Raw genomic sequence first — 17,884 nt, 5'->3', positions numbered from 1 at the left:
ATGTCCCCCCCCCCCCAAAAAAACAGTTAAAAACACATTTTACAGTCAGTTATGATTCTGCTTCAAAACAATAGCTGATATTTGCTCTCGAGTAACATCATCTGCATCATCTTCTTCAATAAAGAACCGTCTTAACAGCCTCATCTTAGCACTGAATATAAAATAGTTTTAATTAATTATTCACTCATGCATGGTTATTACAACATAATGCATGGAAAAATATGTGACAGACAGGCAATCCCACCATAAAACACACACGCAGAGGTCCCTGAGGGTTGCCATTTCCAGAGAAGCGGTCATGTGTCCTCTCATTATTTGTGTTGGACAGCATCCCGCACCCCTCCGTAGGGCACAGGGACCCTGATGGTTTCAAAGGAACGCTGTTCTCAATAGGACCTGTAGGCTTAATGGGCTTCAGAGAATGTGTGTCTGTGCGAGAAACACACACAGACAAATATCACCACTGCAATTACAGCTGTAATACAAAGGCAGGCAGCACCTGTGTCAGGCCTATCCCCTGCTCTCAAAGGCAGCCTTCTGATTGGCCCCCGGGGAGGGGGTGTGTACGTGTGGGGTGAAGTGTCAATTAGTGTAATTACACTAGGCGCTGTCCGACTCACACCTCCGGTCTCTACACTTCTACCTTCCCCCGTGAGAATCGGGTATGAGCCGCACGTTAACATCTGCTCCCCCCTCTCACTCAGCCAGGACCAACAGTCTTCACCCCATTCCCCAAAACACAGAGACACATTACTTCACTTCTGAGACACTTTTCATCAGCAGTTAAGAGGTTTCATCAAGTGGTTGACCAACATCAACGACTGATCAATGACTGACTGTAATATATAACCACCATAGAGGCCAAAACCAGAAAATAATTTAGCATTTTTTTCAGTTCCATTGTCCAAAAGTCAATGGGTTTTTGGTTAAAAGGTGATAATAAGGTCTGTGGTTTCCAAAATTGCAAGATATTTTCACATTTTATTCTAAAGCCCCGTTCACACTACAAGTGACACGCAACAACAAAGCGACACAATCCCATTCATTTCAATGGAGAGCTGGCGATTTTCGGTGACACGAACAACAGCGAGTGACAGCGACCATTGGCGACCGGATGGGGCGTGTCCAGTGACGCGACAAAGTTCAGAATCCTTCAACTTTATGCAAATGAAGAGCGACTTTTAGGAGCGACAGCCAATAGGAAAGAAGACGGTAGAGCTCATGTTATCATTCTCCTCTCAGCCGTAGATAAACATACGCAATAGAAGTAGGCGCTGTTTCTCATTCACTTTTGTTTGTATGTACAGATTTAATTTAGATTTAGATTATATTTAGTCTTTTGCCTCCAAAATGTTTGTATTTTGCGGCAAGAAACCTGATTCGCTGTCAAGGCAACCAGTATTGAGAACGCCCACTAGCAACCTCATCGCCAGCCCCTGGCGACATGCAGCAACAAAAGTCACTGCTAGTGAGAATGCAGCTTAAGGCATAAAATACATACCCCTTTGTGATTTTTAAAGCATTTACTTGTCTCAAAAAAGGTGGTCACTAAGAAGTGGCGAAATGGGACTGCAGGGGCTGTTGGGGAAATTAAACATCATCACACTAAACAGATAAACTTATCTACTCACTAGTCTGCTTTCACAGGCTTGTTGTGTTACTCCTGCAAACTATTCTAACTCAAGCTTTCAGGGAAAAAAACAAGTTTTTTAAAGCCTGAACCTGTTGTTGAAGCTTGATAGACCTTAGTAGTACATTTAATTTTTGACAGGACTAAAAACGAAGTTGTGGAGGATAGAAGTACAGCGTGGTCAATGGATTGCACTGTTTAACAACATACAGATTGTTCAGCTGACAAAACATCATCCTGAAAAAAAAAAACATTCAGTAGACAAAAACTCCATAAAACAGATTGAAAGTTGAGAGGTCCAACCTTTGTACAGAGCATGCCACTAGGTGCGTTTCCATTACCCTTCAAATTGCGCAAATTGAAATTGCGAATGGAAAATACGCTTAATGGAAACGCGTCAATTTCGCAAAAACTCCCATATATCGCAAAAAAGTTTTTACGCTAGCATGAGGTGGTTTTTCAGGCAATGCGAAAAAGGAATAATTCGCAAAACTGCAATGGAAACGGCTTTTTCGCATTTACAGGTCACATGGCGTATGTAAAAAGTCATATGATCATTCTTCAGTGTTCTATAACCTCCAAGAAACACTTCATACGTGGCCGGTCTCCAGGATAAGGGGCTTCCCTACCATTAATGCTTAGACAATTTACACTGCACACGTCTGCGGTGCAGTGTGGCTCTGATACGGCCACTGAAGCTGATTGTGGCCACAATGCTTGTTTATTCCAGAATCCAGCCGCGCGACGCACGTTTCTGAAGTGGCTCTCTGTGCTGCTTCTGTAAAGATACACGCATATGCCTCCTTTGAATAAATATAGCCAAAATCCGTCAAAATCCCACCAAAATCCGTTGCCATGACTTATCGCGAGAGGCAAAAGTTTACGTTTTAGTCGCATAACATTGGTTAATGGAAACGCCGTCATTTCGCATTACTTTTTTATCGACATTTATAAAATATCGCCAAAGTTTTGCACAAATCTGTAAAGGAAAAGCGCCTATTGTCAAGATCGCAAGTCTATCCCTCACAGCTTCGTTTTCACTTACATTCAATTCAATATGGCATCTAACCTGACTAAAGGTCTATGGTGGTGACTTTGAAGTCATGCGACCGAAGGCAGGCAATTGTATTTAGGCTCCAAAAGTTGTTCAGTTGAAAAATAAATATCATGATGAACATCATAAACTTTGGTTTGGTCACCCAAAAGCCAATGGAAAAATCCTATTGGGTTTTAGTCAAGGGAATCGGGGCGATGCTAAAGTCTGAGTTTGTCTACAAAAAATGTGTCATTGTTGCAGCACTCTATTGAAATTGTAGGTCTGCCAATTTCACATCATTTCAAGTTTGGAATTTATATACTTATCAGTCTTATCAGGATCAGTCTTCGACGAACGTTCACAAGAGTGTCTTGGTACTATCATGAACACGTGGCGGATACTGACACAGAAGAGAAGAAATTGTTAAATAATGTCGTTATTTTTGTTTTCTTTATGTACAAAAAGTATTCTCATAGCTTCATAAAATGAAGGTTGAACCACTAATGTCACATGGACTATTTTAATGATGTCCTTACTACTTTTCTGGACCTTGATCGTGTCTGTCTATGCAGGGTCAGAAAGCTTTCGGATTCCATCAAAAATATCTTAATTTGTGTTCCGAAGATGAACGAAGGTCTTAACGGGTTTGGAACGAAATGAGGGTGAGTAATTAATGACAGAATTTTTAGTTTTGGGTGAACTATCCCTTTAACCTAGTTGTAGTGTAATTGAGAATTAAGTTACGACTTACACATTTCTAAATATTTGACTGTTGCACCTTTAAACTTAGTTGAAACATAATGCTGCATCAACCAAATATTTACAGCAGCCACCAACCAGGAATAATGGTTGAAATAAACGTGCAGATCTATTGGATTCCAAAATTGAGCTCATGTTTTCCCTGACACACTTCAATCATTTAGACATAAATGATGATGCTGACATTTACACTCATTTACTAGTCATTTCTTTGACTAAATGACTCGGCAGCTCTCAAGCATGAAACAGATCTATGCACATTCCCATTTGTGTGGTCATATGTCACTTGCGCATGCTAGTTTTCAACACAAAAATGTAAATCAGTATTTGCTGTATTAGTACTAATGTCTAATTTTACATACAATTCCCGAGTATACTATATTATTTATAAAATACAATTCCTTTAAGTATACTGTTTAATGGGTTTTATGATTATGTATAATGTTGCAATTTAATGCTAATACTTACGGAAACAGAAGTAAATCTCACTGTAAAAATATAAACTGAAATGCCGGGTCCCCTACATTTTCGTAAATACAATAACTGCGCATTTGTAAAGCAATCTACACTCACATACTCCCAGAAGAGACGTTTAGAGGGAGTGTGGGAAAGAAACAAAACATTTTTCAATGTATTTCTACACTGCCTAAATTTCTGCATTAAAATTTCAATGATGACATTCTCGTTCAAATATTCCCCTACACCCTGGTAGTCATCATTGCAAACTTTTTGGAGACTGAGTGAATGTGATTTTGTGATAAAACCTTGAGCTTTTGATGGGAGTGTTGTGCGTGTCAAAAATAAAATACTTTAATTCCCATCTCCTCTTGGGTAAAATGCTAGATCAATTCAAAGGGCTTCAGATCACACACACAGGAAACATTTGTTCTTCTATTCATGATAGATGCGAAGATGCGAACCAAGGGGCAGGGCGCTTCGGCACTCGATCTGCTAAACGTATGCCGCCTTCACTGTATGTCCTGTGTATTATGCCCCTGGGTCCTTAGTCAATAATTAACCATAAGATGTTTATTTATGCCTAGAGTCCAGACAAACAATAGAAAATTCACAGTCAGCACGGCTCATTAGCATTTTTCTGAACCTCGGTTTCCTTTCTACAACTGTAGATGCATGATTAATAATAACAATGCATGCAAATACAGTCTTTTGATTTATAATGCATGACACCCGGGGGGCCGGGGCATTGCTCAGGTGTGTCACCAGACTGATTAGTGATTCACACACTCGCACGCACAAAACAGCATTCTCCAATGCTGCATGCGGAGAACACAATGAAACAAGAGCGAATCGGTATTCACATGGTAAAAACACCAACAAGTATAACTGAATGAATGAATAAAATAAGTCACACACACACACAGTTGGAGCTAGACAAGGGAATTGAGCTGAAGAGGCAATCAAATACCTCTGCCTTTTCTCTCTGCTTCTCTCCCCCCCCCACCATTCCCCCGGTGGAAATTGAGCAGTTCTACGAGCACTATTGATTGAGGGCTGAAGTGCTTGTCGGCAGCAGATGAGGCCCGAGTTGCCTGCTACATTAGCCCCAGGCAGGATGGGACTTAAGTGCTCTCGGCTGGGATAAGGCAGCTAGGCAGGTCAGGACATGAGACGGGGGTCAGCATGGCAAGGGTTGTGTAGACCGAATGATTTCCTTGGACTGTTAGCTTGGTTAGTGTTTTCTTTCCAGGCAGGACAGCGCTGCCACTGATAGCTAAACATCCAAGGAATCACCATTTCATATGCTGATTGTGCAGGAAAATCTGCAAAATTTATTTAAGATCAATGTGAAATCCAAATGAACTATATTCACATTCTGGGATGTTAATTTGCATGATTCATGGATGCATGTTATTCTAAATTTATGCCTTTGTAATCTTTTATTTTTGACTGATGTCACGAAGGCCCTTTTTTTCCCCAAAATTGACAGACCACAGAAGCATTAGGAACAGGCCCTAATGAAGAGCAAATTTTTTTTTGTAATTGTGTTGATTGAAATCTACATATCAGCCATAATACTGAACAACCACACACAAAAAAAGGAGTAAGACTACAAAACATCCAGAGTCTAAAAGTTTATGGCTTTAAGCATTACAGCAAAAATTACGCTTTAAAATGATTTAAAAATATATACCAAACTTCGACAAATAACACTTGGATAATGTATAAATAAATATAAAAGCTGACAATTCTAACCATAAAATGGAGAATTCTTACACAACATGTAGCTGCATAAAAAACACATGATAAATTCTCATATTTTCTTTGTTTCAGCTTTCAGGAGTTTAGATTTTTAGACAGCTAGTCATTTGATCTCAACATGATGGAAGACCTGATGTAGAGAAAAACAGCTTTTCTAAGATACTGATATGTCTTCATCTGATGCACGTGTTTTTCAAAAGCACAGAAAAAGCACATTCAAAATGACTTTTTCTTTAAATGTAAAACTTTTTTGAGGTGGACAAAATAGGTAGTTTACCTTTAAAAATAGTTCACTGTGTCTTTTGGTTTTGTATCTATCAAATTCCAAATAAAATTTTAAAAAATCAAATAATCAAATGAGATGAAATACATTTAATTTAATTAACTGGATTATCTCGTTTCTTCGCGTATACTAAGTGTGTAGTGTGAGGCTTGTTTGGGGACAGTGGGGACGTGGGGCTGTGCTGTCAGTCTGCCGCTGGACTGGAGGTATGTGCATAGACAGGCTCTACATCATCTTAAGTGGCTCTTTAGGTGTAGACAGAGATTAATGAGCGCCGACCGCTCCAGCTGGGTGCACAGAAGAGCAGACGGTCAGCAGCCTGACACGGATTCACAGGGGAAGAGGAACGAGTGAAAGAATGGAAGAATGAGGGGGGTTGGTGTTTGGATCTGGACCGTTCTGACCTATTCGAAAACATTCACTGTAAACTGGAAAGATAAGGAGGATGAAGATGGTCAAACTAACAGCTCTCTCCTTTCCAGCGCTCAACACAGCTATTGATTTCTTTTCTTTTTTTGGATGAATATATATATATATACACACACACACACACACACACACACACATTACAAAGGTTACTATTACGTTTACTATTTAATATGAAGCAATTACACAGGTGAACTAAATGACATTTTTGACGTATTCTATTCTATTCTATTCTATTATAATTATTGTGTTATATAATGTTATTTTTTTCCAAATGCTTGAGAGTCATGCAGTCTGAACACAAACCCAAGAGCAACCCAATTACACAGGGCTTCCTTAAGACAGATTTGTTGATTTGTTGTTCGTCAAATTGATTTTGAAAATATTTAATTTTGCAGTGCTTGTCGACATACACTGAAGGAGTAATGTGTAAGTCGTGTTTGGCAGGTGTGGAAAAATTTGAATCCGGGTCAATTTGAAATCAAGGGAGAAGAGTGAATTTGATTTCTGAAAGCTGGACCCACCAATCTGAAGCATCTCAGAGTGCAATGCAGCAAAAGTAAAAAAATATATATTTTTTTGTCACATGTGAAGCATCACTTTTAGAAACCCTTGCGACTTTCCTCTGTGTGTCTTGCAATGCAGCATCTCTGTTGAAAGCAATGGATTCGCAGCTCTCTCTGATCTTTAAAGTAGGCCCCCCAAAACATTCAGTGAATGACAAAGACAGAGACAGCGATATGTGTGCGTGTGGGTTTGCGCACTGGACAGAGAGAAAAAGACAGAGACAGAGAGAAGGATGAGGACAGATGAAGACAGAAAGATAAAGAATGAGAGTGGGAAAGATGGCTTGAGGGGGCAAAGGCTAATCTTACTGAAGAAATAAACAGCAACAAATCAAAATAAAGGCAGGTCATGTCAGCACAGAAAAAACATGCTGATGTTGTAAATTAAAACTCTGTTCTCAATACTTTACACAATAAAGACACAATAAATAGGTTACAATACTGAAATTACAATAAATATCAGTAAATAATAATAATAAATATATTATTGCTATTATTATTACAATTTGTCTGAATTCCCCAATTGGAGACACAATTACAGGGCTTATTTTTAGCTTTTGTAAGCTCACAATACATTATGCATGTACAAATCATTTGTAAATTAATATACTTTTTTCACAATTTTGAAACTGAATCTGATTTGATTCACAAAGTTTGATATAAGAGGTCTGCTAACACATTTACAGTAAGAATGGATGGCATTTGTGTTATAAACTCAAAATTCAAAGGAAAAGGTCACACAATGCCATGAATAATTACAAGCCTGCAGATTTCATAGGATAAAGCGTAGTCTCATGAATGAGACACTGCTGATGTCGACAAACACTACAGTTTAAGAATACACACTGACTAAAAAATCCCCCAAAATCCTTACAATAATGGGTTAAAACCTCAGGAATAAAAGTTGCATGACTCTTTAAGAACAAAAAAAAAAAAACAACATACAAAACAAAACACACTCCATATCAAGGTTATTATACTTATGGGGTTTAATTTAGCTTAGATTTTTTTTTTTTTCCAGTTATATTTTAGTTTTTATTTTTATTTCTATTTTATTTCAGTAAATTACTTGTCAGGGGCATCTTTAATGTTTCAGCAGGAACAATACTGAGCCAATATATTTATGTATCCATAAATGTTTGTATAACAAAAATTGGTTGTTGAGCTTCGGTTATAATTCAATTATAATTATTATGAATGTTATAAATAAATTAACATTAGTTTAAAATTCCATGTAAAGTTCATTATAATAACGTTTAATAATAATCAGACATTAAACGGTAGTTCTCAAACGGTCACTGTTATCCCTGTTATCACTACCTAAGGTGGCCAATTAAATTTTAGGAGTGGATCGGTCCACTCCATGCCACCCATCTGGACACGCCATTAACTCTAGACCCAAGTATTAAAAACAAAGGGAAAAAGGAAAAAAAATAACTTTTATTTAGTTTTTCTAGGTAATTTTTTGGAATTAGTTTTAGATCTTTGTTTCAGTTTACTTAACTATAATAACTTTGCCTTGGAAATGCCATTGAACAATTGCCGACCCACCAATCAGTTTGATATTCCTCACATACATTTAAATCTGATCAGTCTGTGTTTTCCCTATGTCTTTTGTGTTTCCATCATAACTATTCTATCTTGCCATTTTAACTTCTAGTCAACTGCCGATGAATACAGATAGTCATCTTCAGCTCACAAAGAGTCGCATTTGATAAACCCTCTACAGACTGCACGATCAATCAGCAGCTGTGCCTCACTATCGACCCCAAATATCCAGAACCTCGTCCCTCCTGATGTACACAGAGCTGTGCAGAGCCGAGATGGACGAACATGTCACAGACCGTGGACTCATTCTAGCTTCGTGTCCATGTAGTTTCAATGCTTCATTGCAGTTTGAATCGGATGGCTGATTCAGTGGAATCAGTGGTTTTGTTCTTGTTTATACAATTCGCCAGCAATAAGGTTTATGGTGCGAGGATACGGCCCCTATCAATACACCTGTGCACTACAATAGGATTAGAATAATAAAGTGGAAAGCTAATTTAATTTCCTACAGAAAATCAAGTGCAGACCTGGGCTAGAAAGAACTTGAAAGAGAATTAACATCTCTAGGCAACTAAGAATTCCATTTGTTTTCAATTTAGGGAATAACAATGCAATAACTAAACGGTTCTCGATGCTTCACTGCCTCTCAGTTTTTCAATACTGGCATAAAGGCACAAATCTTTTGCAAAAAACATGCAAAACATGCCCTTTTCAAAGGATGTGGAAGCTTGATATTTGCTCAAGGGTTCTCGGTTTGGAATTGACAGCAAGAAGAGGGCAACAATTTGCATGTTAGTCACGATACCAAAATATTTCAATGTAATTTAACCATTTTTGCATACCACATGGCACTTACCTGTATCTGTAATGTTTTATATTGCTTATTATGAATACAATTGAAGTTAAATTAATTTTTTCCGAATCATTAGAGAAAGAACTGTGATGCATAATTTTTTTTTTCTTCACAGTGGCTATTTGACATAAAAACAGAATTGTTTATGGTACTGAATTCATATTGAATAGTGTGGTTCTTGACATCTGGTGTCCAATTATTAACCCCTTACCTGATTGGGTATCTCTCCCCAGGGTCCTGTCCCAGGTGGAAGATGAGTGGTTGCATGGTGTGTTCCTCTTGCGTGTGTGTGGTAACACCAGGAACCTCCTGACCAGGACAGAAGTTTATACCCTGTTTGGAAAACAAGGTGAGAACATTGATCTTCCTCCTTAAACAACCACCTGACTGAACTCACGACTTACTAGAGACGAATAAACAGCTGAAACTGACCAAATTCATTTAAGAGGATGAGATGAGTAACATTAGTAGGTGACTATTCAAAACACTCATAGAGTCAATGTTTTGTAAATGAATGCTGTATGTTGTTATGCAAATTACGACTAATATGAGAATGGGTCAATGTTTGGCTGGTTAGCAGCATGGTCCAGTTAGTCCCTGCTGGTAGATGTAACAACACCTTGTGGGAGCAAAAACATTTTCTCCTTTAACAACTATTAAGTTGTTAGTGAGTGCATTCTGATTAAATAAACTATTTTGAAACTATTTGACAAATTGCATGAATTTCATTGAGGGATCATTCAGTGTCAACTCAACCAGAGGTCTGCAGCTAAAAATGTTGATTTTGTTTATTTACTAAGCAATCCACTATTTTGTAGAGAGAGTCAAAATGAAATTTTCACTTGAAATTTAAAGCCAAATTATGATTTCTTACTTTAGAAAGATGGCAGAATCATAATGTTGTTTTTTTTTTACACATATATTGGTGGATCATGGCATTATGGGCCAATGGTGACGGTTCAATTTTTTTTCCCTTCAAGTTTGCATGCCTGTAACTCAAGAAGTATTAAAGATATTTTAATATCCTTTTAGATTTTGGTTCTCAACCAACTTTTCTTCAGGTATCTTTAAGGCCCTGCATGGTTCATTTCCAGAAATTCAATGCGAATGAGAAATTCATGAGTAAACTCTTTTCAGTGGTCCAAAATTAAATACGGGTCACTTTTTATATGTTGATACATTTTTCATTTAAAGAGTAATGTCTCAAGAACAAATAATGCTGAAACTAGAATCATATCTTGTTTCCCTCTATCAAAACAATTGCATAGCACATACTGTACCTGTCTGAGTGCCAAAAATATTATTTGTCCAAAGTTTGTGTGACTGTAACTCAAGAAGTGTTCAAGATATCTTGTTATCCTTTTAAAGTCTGGTTTTCAAACTACTTTTCTTTTGTAATCTTAATTTTTAAAGCCCTATATGGTTCAATCCCAGAGATATGGGGACCTCAGTGCGACCAAATTGTTGAATTTTACCCATTTTCAGTGGTCAAAAACCAAATCCCCCCTTTAATTTGGCATTAAATCTCAGAAGAAAATTTTATTTTTTACCCCCTCAATAAACTAGCGAATTCCTCAGTAAATATTCATTCATGACATTTAATATTTTGGCTTTCAGAAATATTTTTGTCTTTCATCAGAAAGACATATCAACTGAGTTCGCAAGTATGTTTCTGAAATATGTCTGATTTGACACTAAATTATTACCCTTCTAAACCATAGCTTTTTTTTTACCAGTGCCTGATTTGCTTTTGAAAGGCACCTGAAAGTGTGAAATGGACTTTCTGCCACCACCTTTAGAGGTGGTCTGTGATTAATTCTGACCACATTTAATAAATGTAGTGTAAATGCAAATGCATTTTCATTATCTGCATTCATCTATTCAGGTAAAATGTAGTGAGGTTACACTGAAAATAACTGTATAGACTGATGTGCTGAGAAAAAAAAGACACTTGCTCTTGTGATTTGCTCACCCGATTTAAATTTATGATTATTTATCAATAGATCTGTGGCTATCTTCATACAGAACAAGCAGAACTGAAGTCACATGATCCACAAGAAGACACAGTCCAGTGGCAGAACTGACTGATTAGTCTACTAGTTGCTATAAACTTCTACAAACCATCATTAAATTCATCAAAGCCTTAACAAGCACAACAAATAAGATTACAGAAGAGTTGGGGTATGTGTATGTGTGTTTTCAGTAGCTAGAGGCTATTGTGAATCCTGTCTGCCAGAAAGACTGCAGGGCTTTTTTTTGTGTGTGTTGTGCCCTGGGGGAACTAAGACATGTTCCTTCCAAATGAGCACTGTTTTAATATTTTGGTGTTCTTCACAAGAGCATATGTTTGGGGGGTCATTTATAAGGCAATTGTGAATACATAAAAGACTGTGTTGTGTCACCCAGGGACTGGGTAGCAAGCTGTGGCACACACACACACACACATGCTTCATGGCAGCACACGGTCCCCTATGATCTGGCCTGCAACTTGCTCTCTGTCTTTTGAAGCAGTCTGTGTGCACTAATCTTACAGGCATGAAACAGTCCAAATCCCACAAGGTTTGGAGAGAGTGCTTCAGCCTGCGCCCAAGGAGCAAAGGCAACAGCGTTTCTCTATTAATAATGCAGCGCGGGCGGCTCTGTGCCGCTGAAAAACGAGAGCAGGTTAGCATGGTGAAAGAAACACCTAGGCGGGCAAGTGGATCACCTGTGAAAAATGTGCACGAACATCAAATAACTTGGATTTGTTGATGCTCAAAAAAAACTTTCTTAAAAATATTCTGGATTAAAGTCAGCATGAAATGACATTCACAACCAATTTAACTTCCGTAATGTGAATTCCCAAGTGAAACCAGATATTCAATGAGGAAAATAAAATGGGAAACAGAAATCTCAAGAGTAAAGAATCATGGAAATGGATGAAATTGTTCAACTCACAAACTCTGTCCCACACAAAAAGTGATGCTTTGGCTTCTTTAGAATTTGTTTTGTTGGTGCTGGCAATCAATATTAACATCTTGTTTACTGAACTGTTATTAACAACATTTGTTCTACTACCAATTATGCTGTCACACTTTTGATTGTGTGATATTTCCTAAACATACTAGCCAAGTGTTTTTGTGAATTTTTTGATTAGGGTACTTGACTGGGCACTACAAACAGTGCAATGTAATGTAATGTAACGTAATTTGACATTACATTTATGTATGTCTTGTAAGGATGAAAGAAGTGCAAATGTTATGCAATGCACTGCAATTCAATATTAAAAATGCACATATGTGAGGTTAGTAAAACGAAAATCAGTCTTATTATAACTAGTTAATCATATGTGTGCTTAAAAATACATATCCCAAAACGTAATAAACAGAGTAATAAATGGTGTTTTAAATTAAACAAAACAAATAGTATGGATTATCGTTCAGCACATTGTGAGGCACAAATTTTAGTTTTGGGGGTTCTTTCTGTGCAGTTACAAAAACAAAATCCTGTAAGAAACACTGGTATGTTGCTTTAAGTTTCTTGTTCAACACTTCAAGTGTTCAGTTGCTGGTCCCCATTGACTTCCATAGTATGGAAAGAAAAAGAAAACACTATGCAAGTCAATGAGGAACAACTAAAGTTGAACTATCCCTATAAGCCTGGTTTCACCCAAGTTTTCTTTTCCTTTTCTTTTTCCACTACTGTCAACTGATGAAGTTTCGATTACTTTCCACTGTCACCTTTGGCTTGCACAGTTGGTGTTAAAAACACAATTAATATTCAGTAATATTATCAATTTAACTGTACAGACACTATCGCTTGAGAACAAAATTTGAAATGGATTGAGCTGGATAATAACACTAACTTTGCAACACTGACACAGTTATTAAACTGAATTTAATCAATATTGAACTGGCTTCAGCTGAATAATGACACTATTGTCTTCTAGAGCTGCTTACAGCTGAATTGTACTTGTTTCATAATTGATGAACTTTGCAACATTGACACAGTTATTGAACTGAATTTGCATTTATGCATTTAGCAGATGCTTTTATCCAAAGCAACTTATAAAAGAGGAAAAGCAGTTTGTTAAAGGGCCAACAATATTCATAGTACACTGCATGTACTCAATGTAGTACATGAAACAACACTGAATTGAATTGAGCTGAATAATGATACGATTGTCTTCTGTTGAGCTGTTTTACTGCTGAAATTAAATTACTTTCATAACTGATTAATTTTTCAACTTTAATATTATTTTCTTGTTTATTAATGAGAAGCTTTGAAACTGCATTTGAAATCTGCATTGTATAAAGTACTATATAAATAAATGTGACTTCAAACCATGTAAAACCATGACCCTTGACTGTCAAAATACAACAGTTCCTCCCAAAGCCCAGCCGTCAATCAAAGCTCAGATTTCTAACGGTTAAGAACAGTGAAACTGGTGAAAGGTGTAATTTAAGAGAAGAATTCTCAGGTATCTTCATATTGTTGCTCAAAAGTGTGGCGCAGAGGATCATCGGATGCAAAGCACTTACACTGTGAAATTTCTCATTTCACACCTCGCTGATCCGCACAGGTTTCAAGAGGAATTCACCCAAGTGACCTATACTATTAAGCCATCATTTCAACCGAGTTTAACAGGAAACAAACCAAAGGGTGAAAAAGCCTTGTTAGAGTAGTGCAGTATGGATCACTGCCTAAATCTGTGCAAAAAGTTGATCGCCTAATCTCTGATGTCACCCACAATCATTCAAATCAATTTCAGTGCTGTGAGCTTAAAAATGTTGGGTAAATTGATGTGCCAAAAACGCATCTGAATTTGTGTGTAACTCTACAGCAGCAGGTGAAACCTCCCGAAAACACATTAACCATCAGGACTAGACTCCAGCTTCCAACCCTCTCCGTCCTCGGCGTGAGAGGCGAGCTCAAACAATCGATTGGCAGCTCACAAGCAATCAGCCACCATTATTTGTGAAGTTACACTCCAGTTCACATGAGCTGATAAAGGGGGCTGCTATTGATTCGGCGGCCATCCAGGAGAGAGCAATTTAAGCAACCGATGGGGCATAAAACAAACCCTCGCGTTCGGAGAAGAAGCCCGTGGCCCAGGCTGACGGCGGACAGGGGTTGTGTGTTGTGTGATTTTAATGGGAAACGGAGCGTGTGTAGTGGGTATGAGAGACAGACAGACGTGTCCCCGAGGGCTTGACAGAACGCAACTCACAGCATGAGGGATGCTGCTGGAATAGCACGCTAATAGATGAAGCGTGTTTGCAGAAGTGGTCCCGCTCCATTAGCTCCATTAATATTCATTACTGCCTGATCTTCAAGTCTATTTGATAAGGCATTGTTTTTTTCAGATAACATTAACGTGCTAATGTGCATTTTGGAATGCAATTACTGCATCAAGAGGCAAGAAATCAGGGGAACAATATCTAGATTATAACATTTTTTCAAAGAAAATGTGAATGGTTGTACAAATGCTGCCACCATGATGCTAAGGTGTTTGAGTGGTTGCTGGGGTGTTTTGGATAGGTTTTAGGTGGTTGCAAGTTAAAAAGTATTTCATTGTAAATCAATGGGATATTTTTGCCCGCTTAAATGTTGATCAATCAACTGAAAAGCCAGACAAATTATTTAAGGCATCATTCACATCTATAGTACAAACAGCACCAGATGAGGTTTTAAAAATCCCTTATAGATATATATCTGTACAATATCTGATATTTGGGCAATATTAAAGATTTTGTAATTTACTGTATTGGTTGATACATGATACATTAGATATCTAAAAGGATAGTCCACCCAAAAATGTAAATTATATCATCATTTATGCATCCTTATGTCGTTCCAAATCTGTATGACTGACTTTCTTTTGTGAAATATATAAGCAGATATTTGGAAGAATGTTACCACTGACTTCCATTGTATAGAGAAAAAAAAAAGTTTCACAGAAGAAAAAGTGTCATACAATCATACACCATATACAGGGTGAGTATGAGTAATTTATGAAAAATTTCATTTTGGGGTGAACTATCCCTTTAACTGTGCATGGTTACTTCTGCTATATTTATATTACTTTTACAATGATATAATGCTCATTGCCAATTCATTTTTAAAAACACCAATAATTTAATTATGCTGTTAAATGTAGTCTTCAGCAATTCTGAAAACATCCATTTTTCATATTGAACACTGTAATGTTGTGATGCCTAAATTCAATTCTAGCACTTAAAAGTTATTGATTTTAAGTGTTTTTATTCTTGGCATTTTTAATTTATTTAGACAAATTTGTATCAAATTTAAATATACACAATTGACTGGTTATTGGCCATTACATTAAAATAATGTTCTTATTGGTATTAGCCAAAATTGGTGCATCCTTAACCTTTAACCCTAACAATGAGCAACAGTAGTAGTGATGTTTTTTCTTTGGCTAGTTTTACGTTCCCTGCCACTCTGGCTTGCTCACTGGGGGATTAAAGCACTATGTGACTGTTTAAACTACTTAGAGGTGGTCAATATGACCAAAATCTTTATCATAAAAAAGGTAATTTTGAAACTGAAATAGAAACTGAAAATTTGCAATCACTCACCGTGTTGAATTCCTCCCATGAGTTGCTCCAAGTCCAATAGTGCACCTTGTATTGCCCGATCCGCACTGCCATCATCTGGTTGCCACGATAATAGAAGATGGGTCTGTTGGGTATGAAATGGGAATCTTGTGATGATAAGTCATTCCAGTTGCCAATACTGCCCACCATGTCTCATCCCATTTTGACAATGTGTTCAGTAAAACACCTTTTGCAAAAGGATGGTCCCTTTCTCAAAGCCTCCAGGTAGTGGCTTTAACAGGAGACCTTAACTTCCCTCAAAATCACTCTTTTACCCAGAAGAACACCTACAGAAACTATATGCTAGCAGCAAAGTAATGGTCAGTCAAATCATCTTTGGAGCTGGACTGAGACAGTAATGGCCACATCATATTTGTAGTGTAAGGGCATTAAACAACAGAGGACATTCTGGCAAGAGATATTTTAGGAATCAGTCTCGACTGACCACCAACCCACCCACAATAATAAAAATCAAATGTGAATGAAAGTCACACTTGCTTTGAGGTGGTTACCTGTCGAGCAGTGAGTTGTTAAAGAGGACAGGACTTAAATCGAGACCATCAATGACTCTGTCATTAGGGGGAAGAACACCAGCCACAGAAAGACTTGTGCTGAAGAGATCCATCACACTGGCCAACTGATGACTCACCTGAGGAATAAAGCACTAGTATCACACACAGAACTCTTGGTTTGGGAGGAATAATAAATTGTTATTGAATGATAACAAATGATTTGGTCAAGTTGGTAAATTTTCCATTTCTATATCATACATGTCCCTTAACTATTTTAAGGCTTAATTTTGGCTTGAATTTAATGGAAAACCATCTGAGTTACAGTATTTTTTTTTTTCTATAAACTGGGAGATCTGGGTGCAGGGAGAAAGAGTACATATTGTTCATTTACATACACTTCCGGCATTGTAACAATAAAAACAGGTTGAAAATTAACTAATTTGTCTCTTAACCTTGTATATAGAATATCGAGTTTTTTTTTTCAGAGGTCCAAACTTGCAAAATGCAAAAATATGCATTTTGGTGCAGTTGCTGATATTTATATGGCCAAAAGATATGATGAATTTCTGATAGCTTAATCTGAGAACGTATCTCAATGATATCATTATAACTATACAATACCAGGCTATTTTGAATAAAGGGCATCTAAAGATCAGTTGTCACTCTAGATCTCTATATATGTCTTTGTAAGATTAAATTTAAAAGCTTTGTTTTATGAACAAAGTTCTGTACTTTTTATTGTTGGGAGCAAAACATATAATGCAATGCATACAATCATAACTGAGAGATGTAATAATAAATATTCCTCAAAAGCTTAATGCATCATATTTAATGCATCAATTTAATATGATTTTTCTAAAAAAATAAAGAAAAAAAAATATATGGATTATCAAGTAAACCTAAGTTGTTTCAGTCCAGTAAGTGTTTATCTTGAAATAGTACTAAAAATATTATTATGTTTATTATTTATTATTACTTATTATGTTATGTTATTGTTAGGTTTACTTAGGGCTGGATGATATGGCCAAAATTGATATCACGATATATTTCAATCTTTTGTAACATTATAAATGCCTTTATCATCACTTTTGATCAATTTTAAGCATCCTTGCTAAATAAAAGTATTAATTTCTATAATTTCTTTCCCAAAAAAAATAATACAAATTATACTGAATGGAATAGTATATAATGTTACAAAAGCGTTTTATTTCATGTACTCAACTCAACTGTTTGAAATCAGTATTTAAAACTCAACTGTTTTAAATATTGATAATCAGCAAATCAGCATATTAGAATGATTTCTGAAGGATCATGTGACACTGAAGACTGGAGTAATGATGCTGAAAATGTACCTATGCATGATCACAGGAAAAAATTACATTTTAAAATCTATTCAAATAGAAAGCAATTTTAAATAGTAAAAATATTTCAACATTTTACTGTTTTTGCTGT

At 36.8% G+C, this 17,884-nt stretch overlaps 1 protein-coding gene across 2 annotated transcripts in view; it reads right to left on the bottom strand.

Annotated features, from left to right (window-relative positions):
* LOC107663041 (N-acetylgalactosamine-6-sulfatase-like) overlaps nt 1-17,884 on the bottom strand; it is a 43,324-nt gene that overhangs the window by 6,344 nt on the left and 19,096 nt on the right. The window contains exons 10-13 of one of the 2 annotated variants that reach the window (XM_016453191.1): nt 16,433-16,569; nt 15,903-16,005; nt 9,533-9,654; nt 6,053-6,356 (exon numbers count right to left, since the gene is read on the bottom strand). In XM_016453191.1, the coding sequence (XP_016308677.1) occupies nt 6,347-6,356; nt 9,533-9,654; nt 15,903-16,005; nt 16,433-16,569 (372 nt within the window). In that variant the 3' untranslated portion in view covers nt 6,053-6,346. Of the gene's footprint in view, nt 1-6,052; nt 6,357-9,532; nt 9,655-15,902; nt 16,006-16,432; nt 16,570-17,884 lie in introns of those variants that run through there. The other variant, XM_016453190.1, reaches the window with a different exon arrangement.

Source organism: Sinocyclocheilus anshuiensis, unplaced genomic scaffold (assembly GCF_001515605.1).
Source record: "Sinocyclocheilus anshuiensis isolate Anshui unplaced genomic scaffold, SAMN03320099.WGS_v1.1 scaffold1317, whole genome shotgun sequence".
Lineage (NCBI taxonomy): Eukaryota > Metazoa > Chordata > Actinopteri > Cypriniformes > Cyprinidae > Sinocyclocheilus > Sinocyclocheilus anshuiensis.
This window is presented reverse-complemented; position numbering and strand designations above follow the sequence as displayed.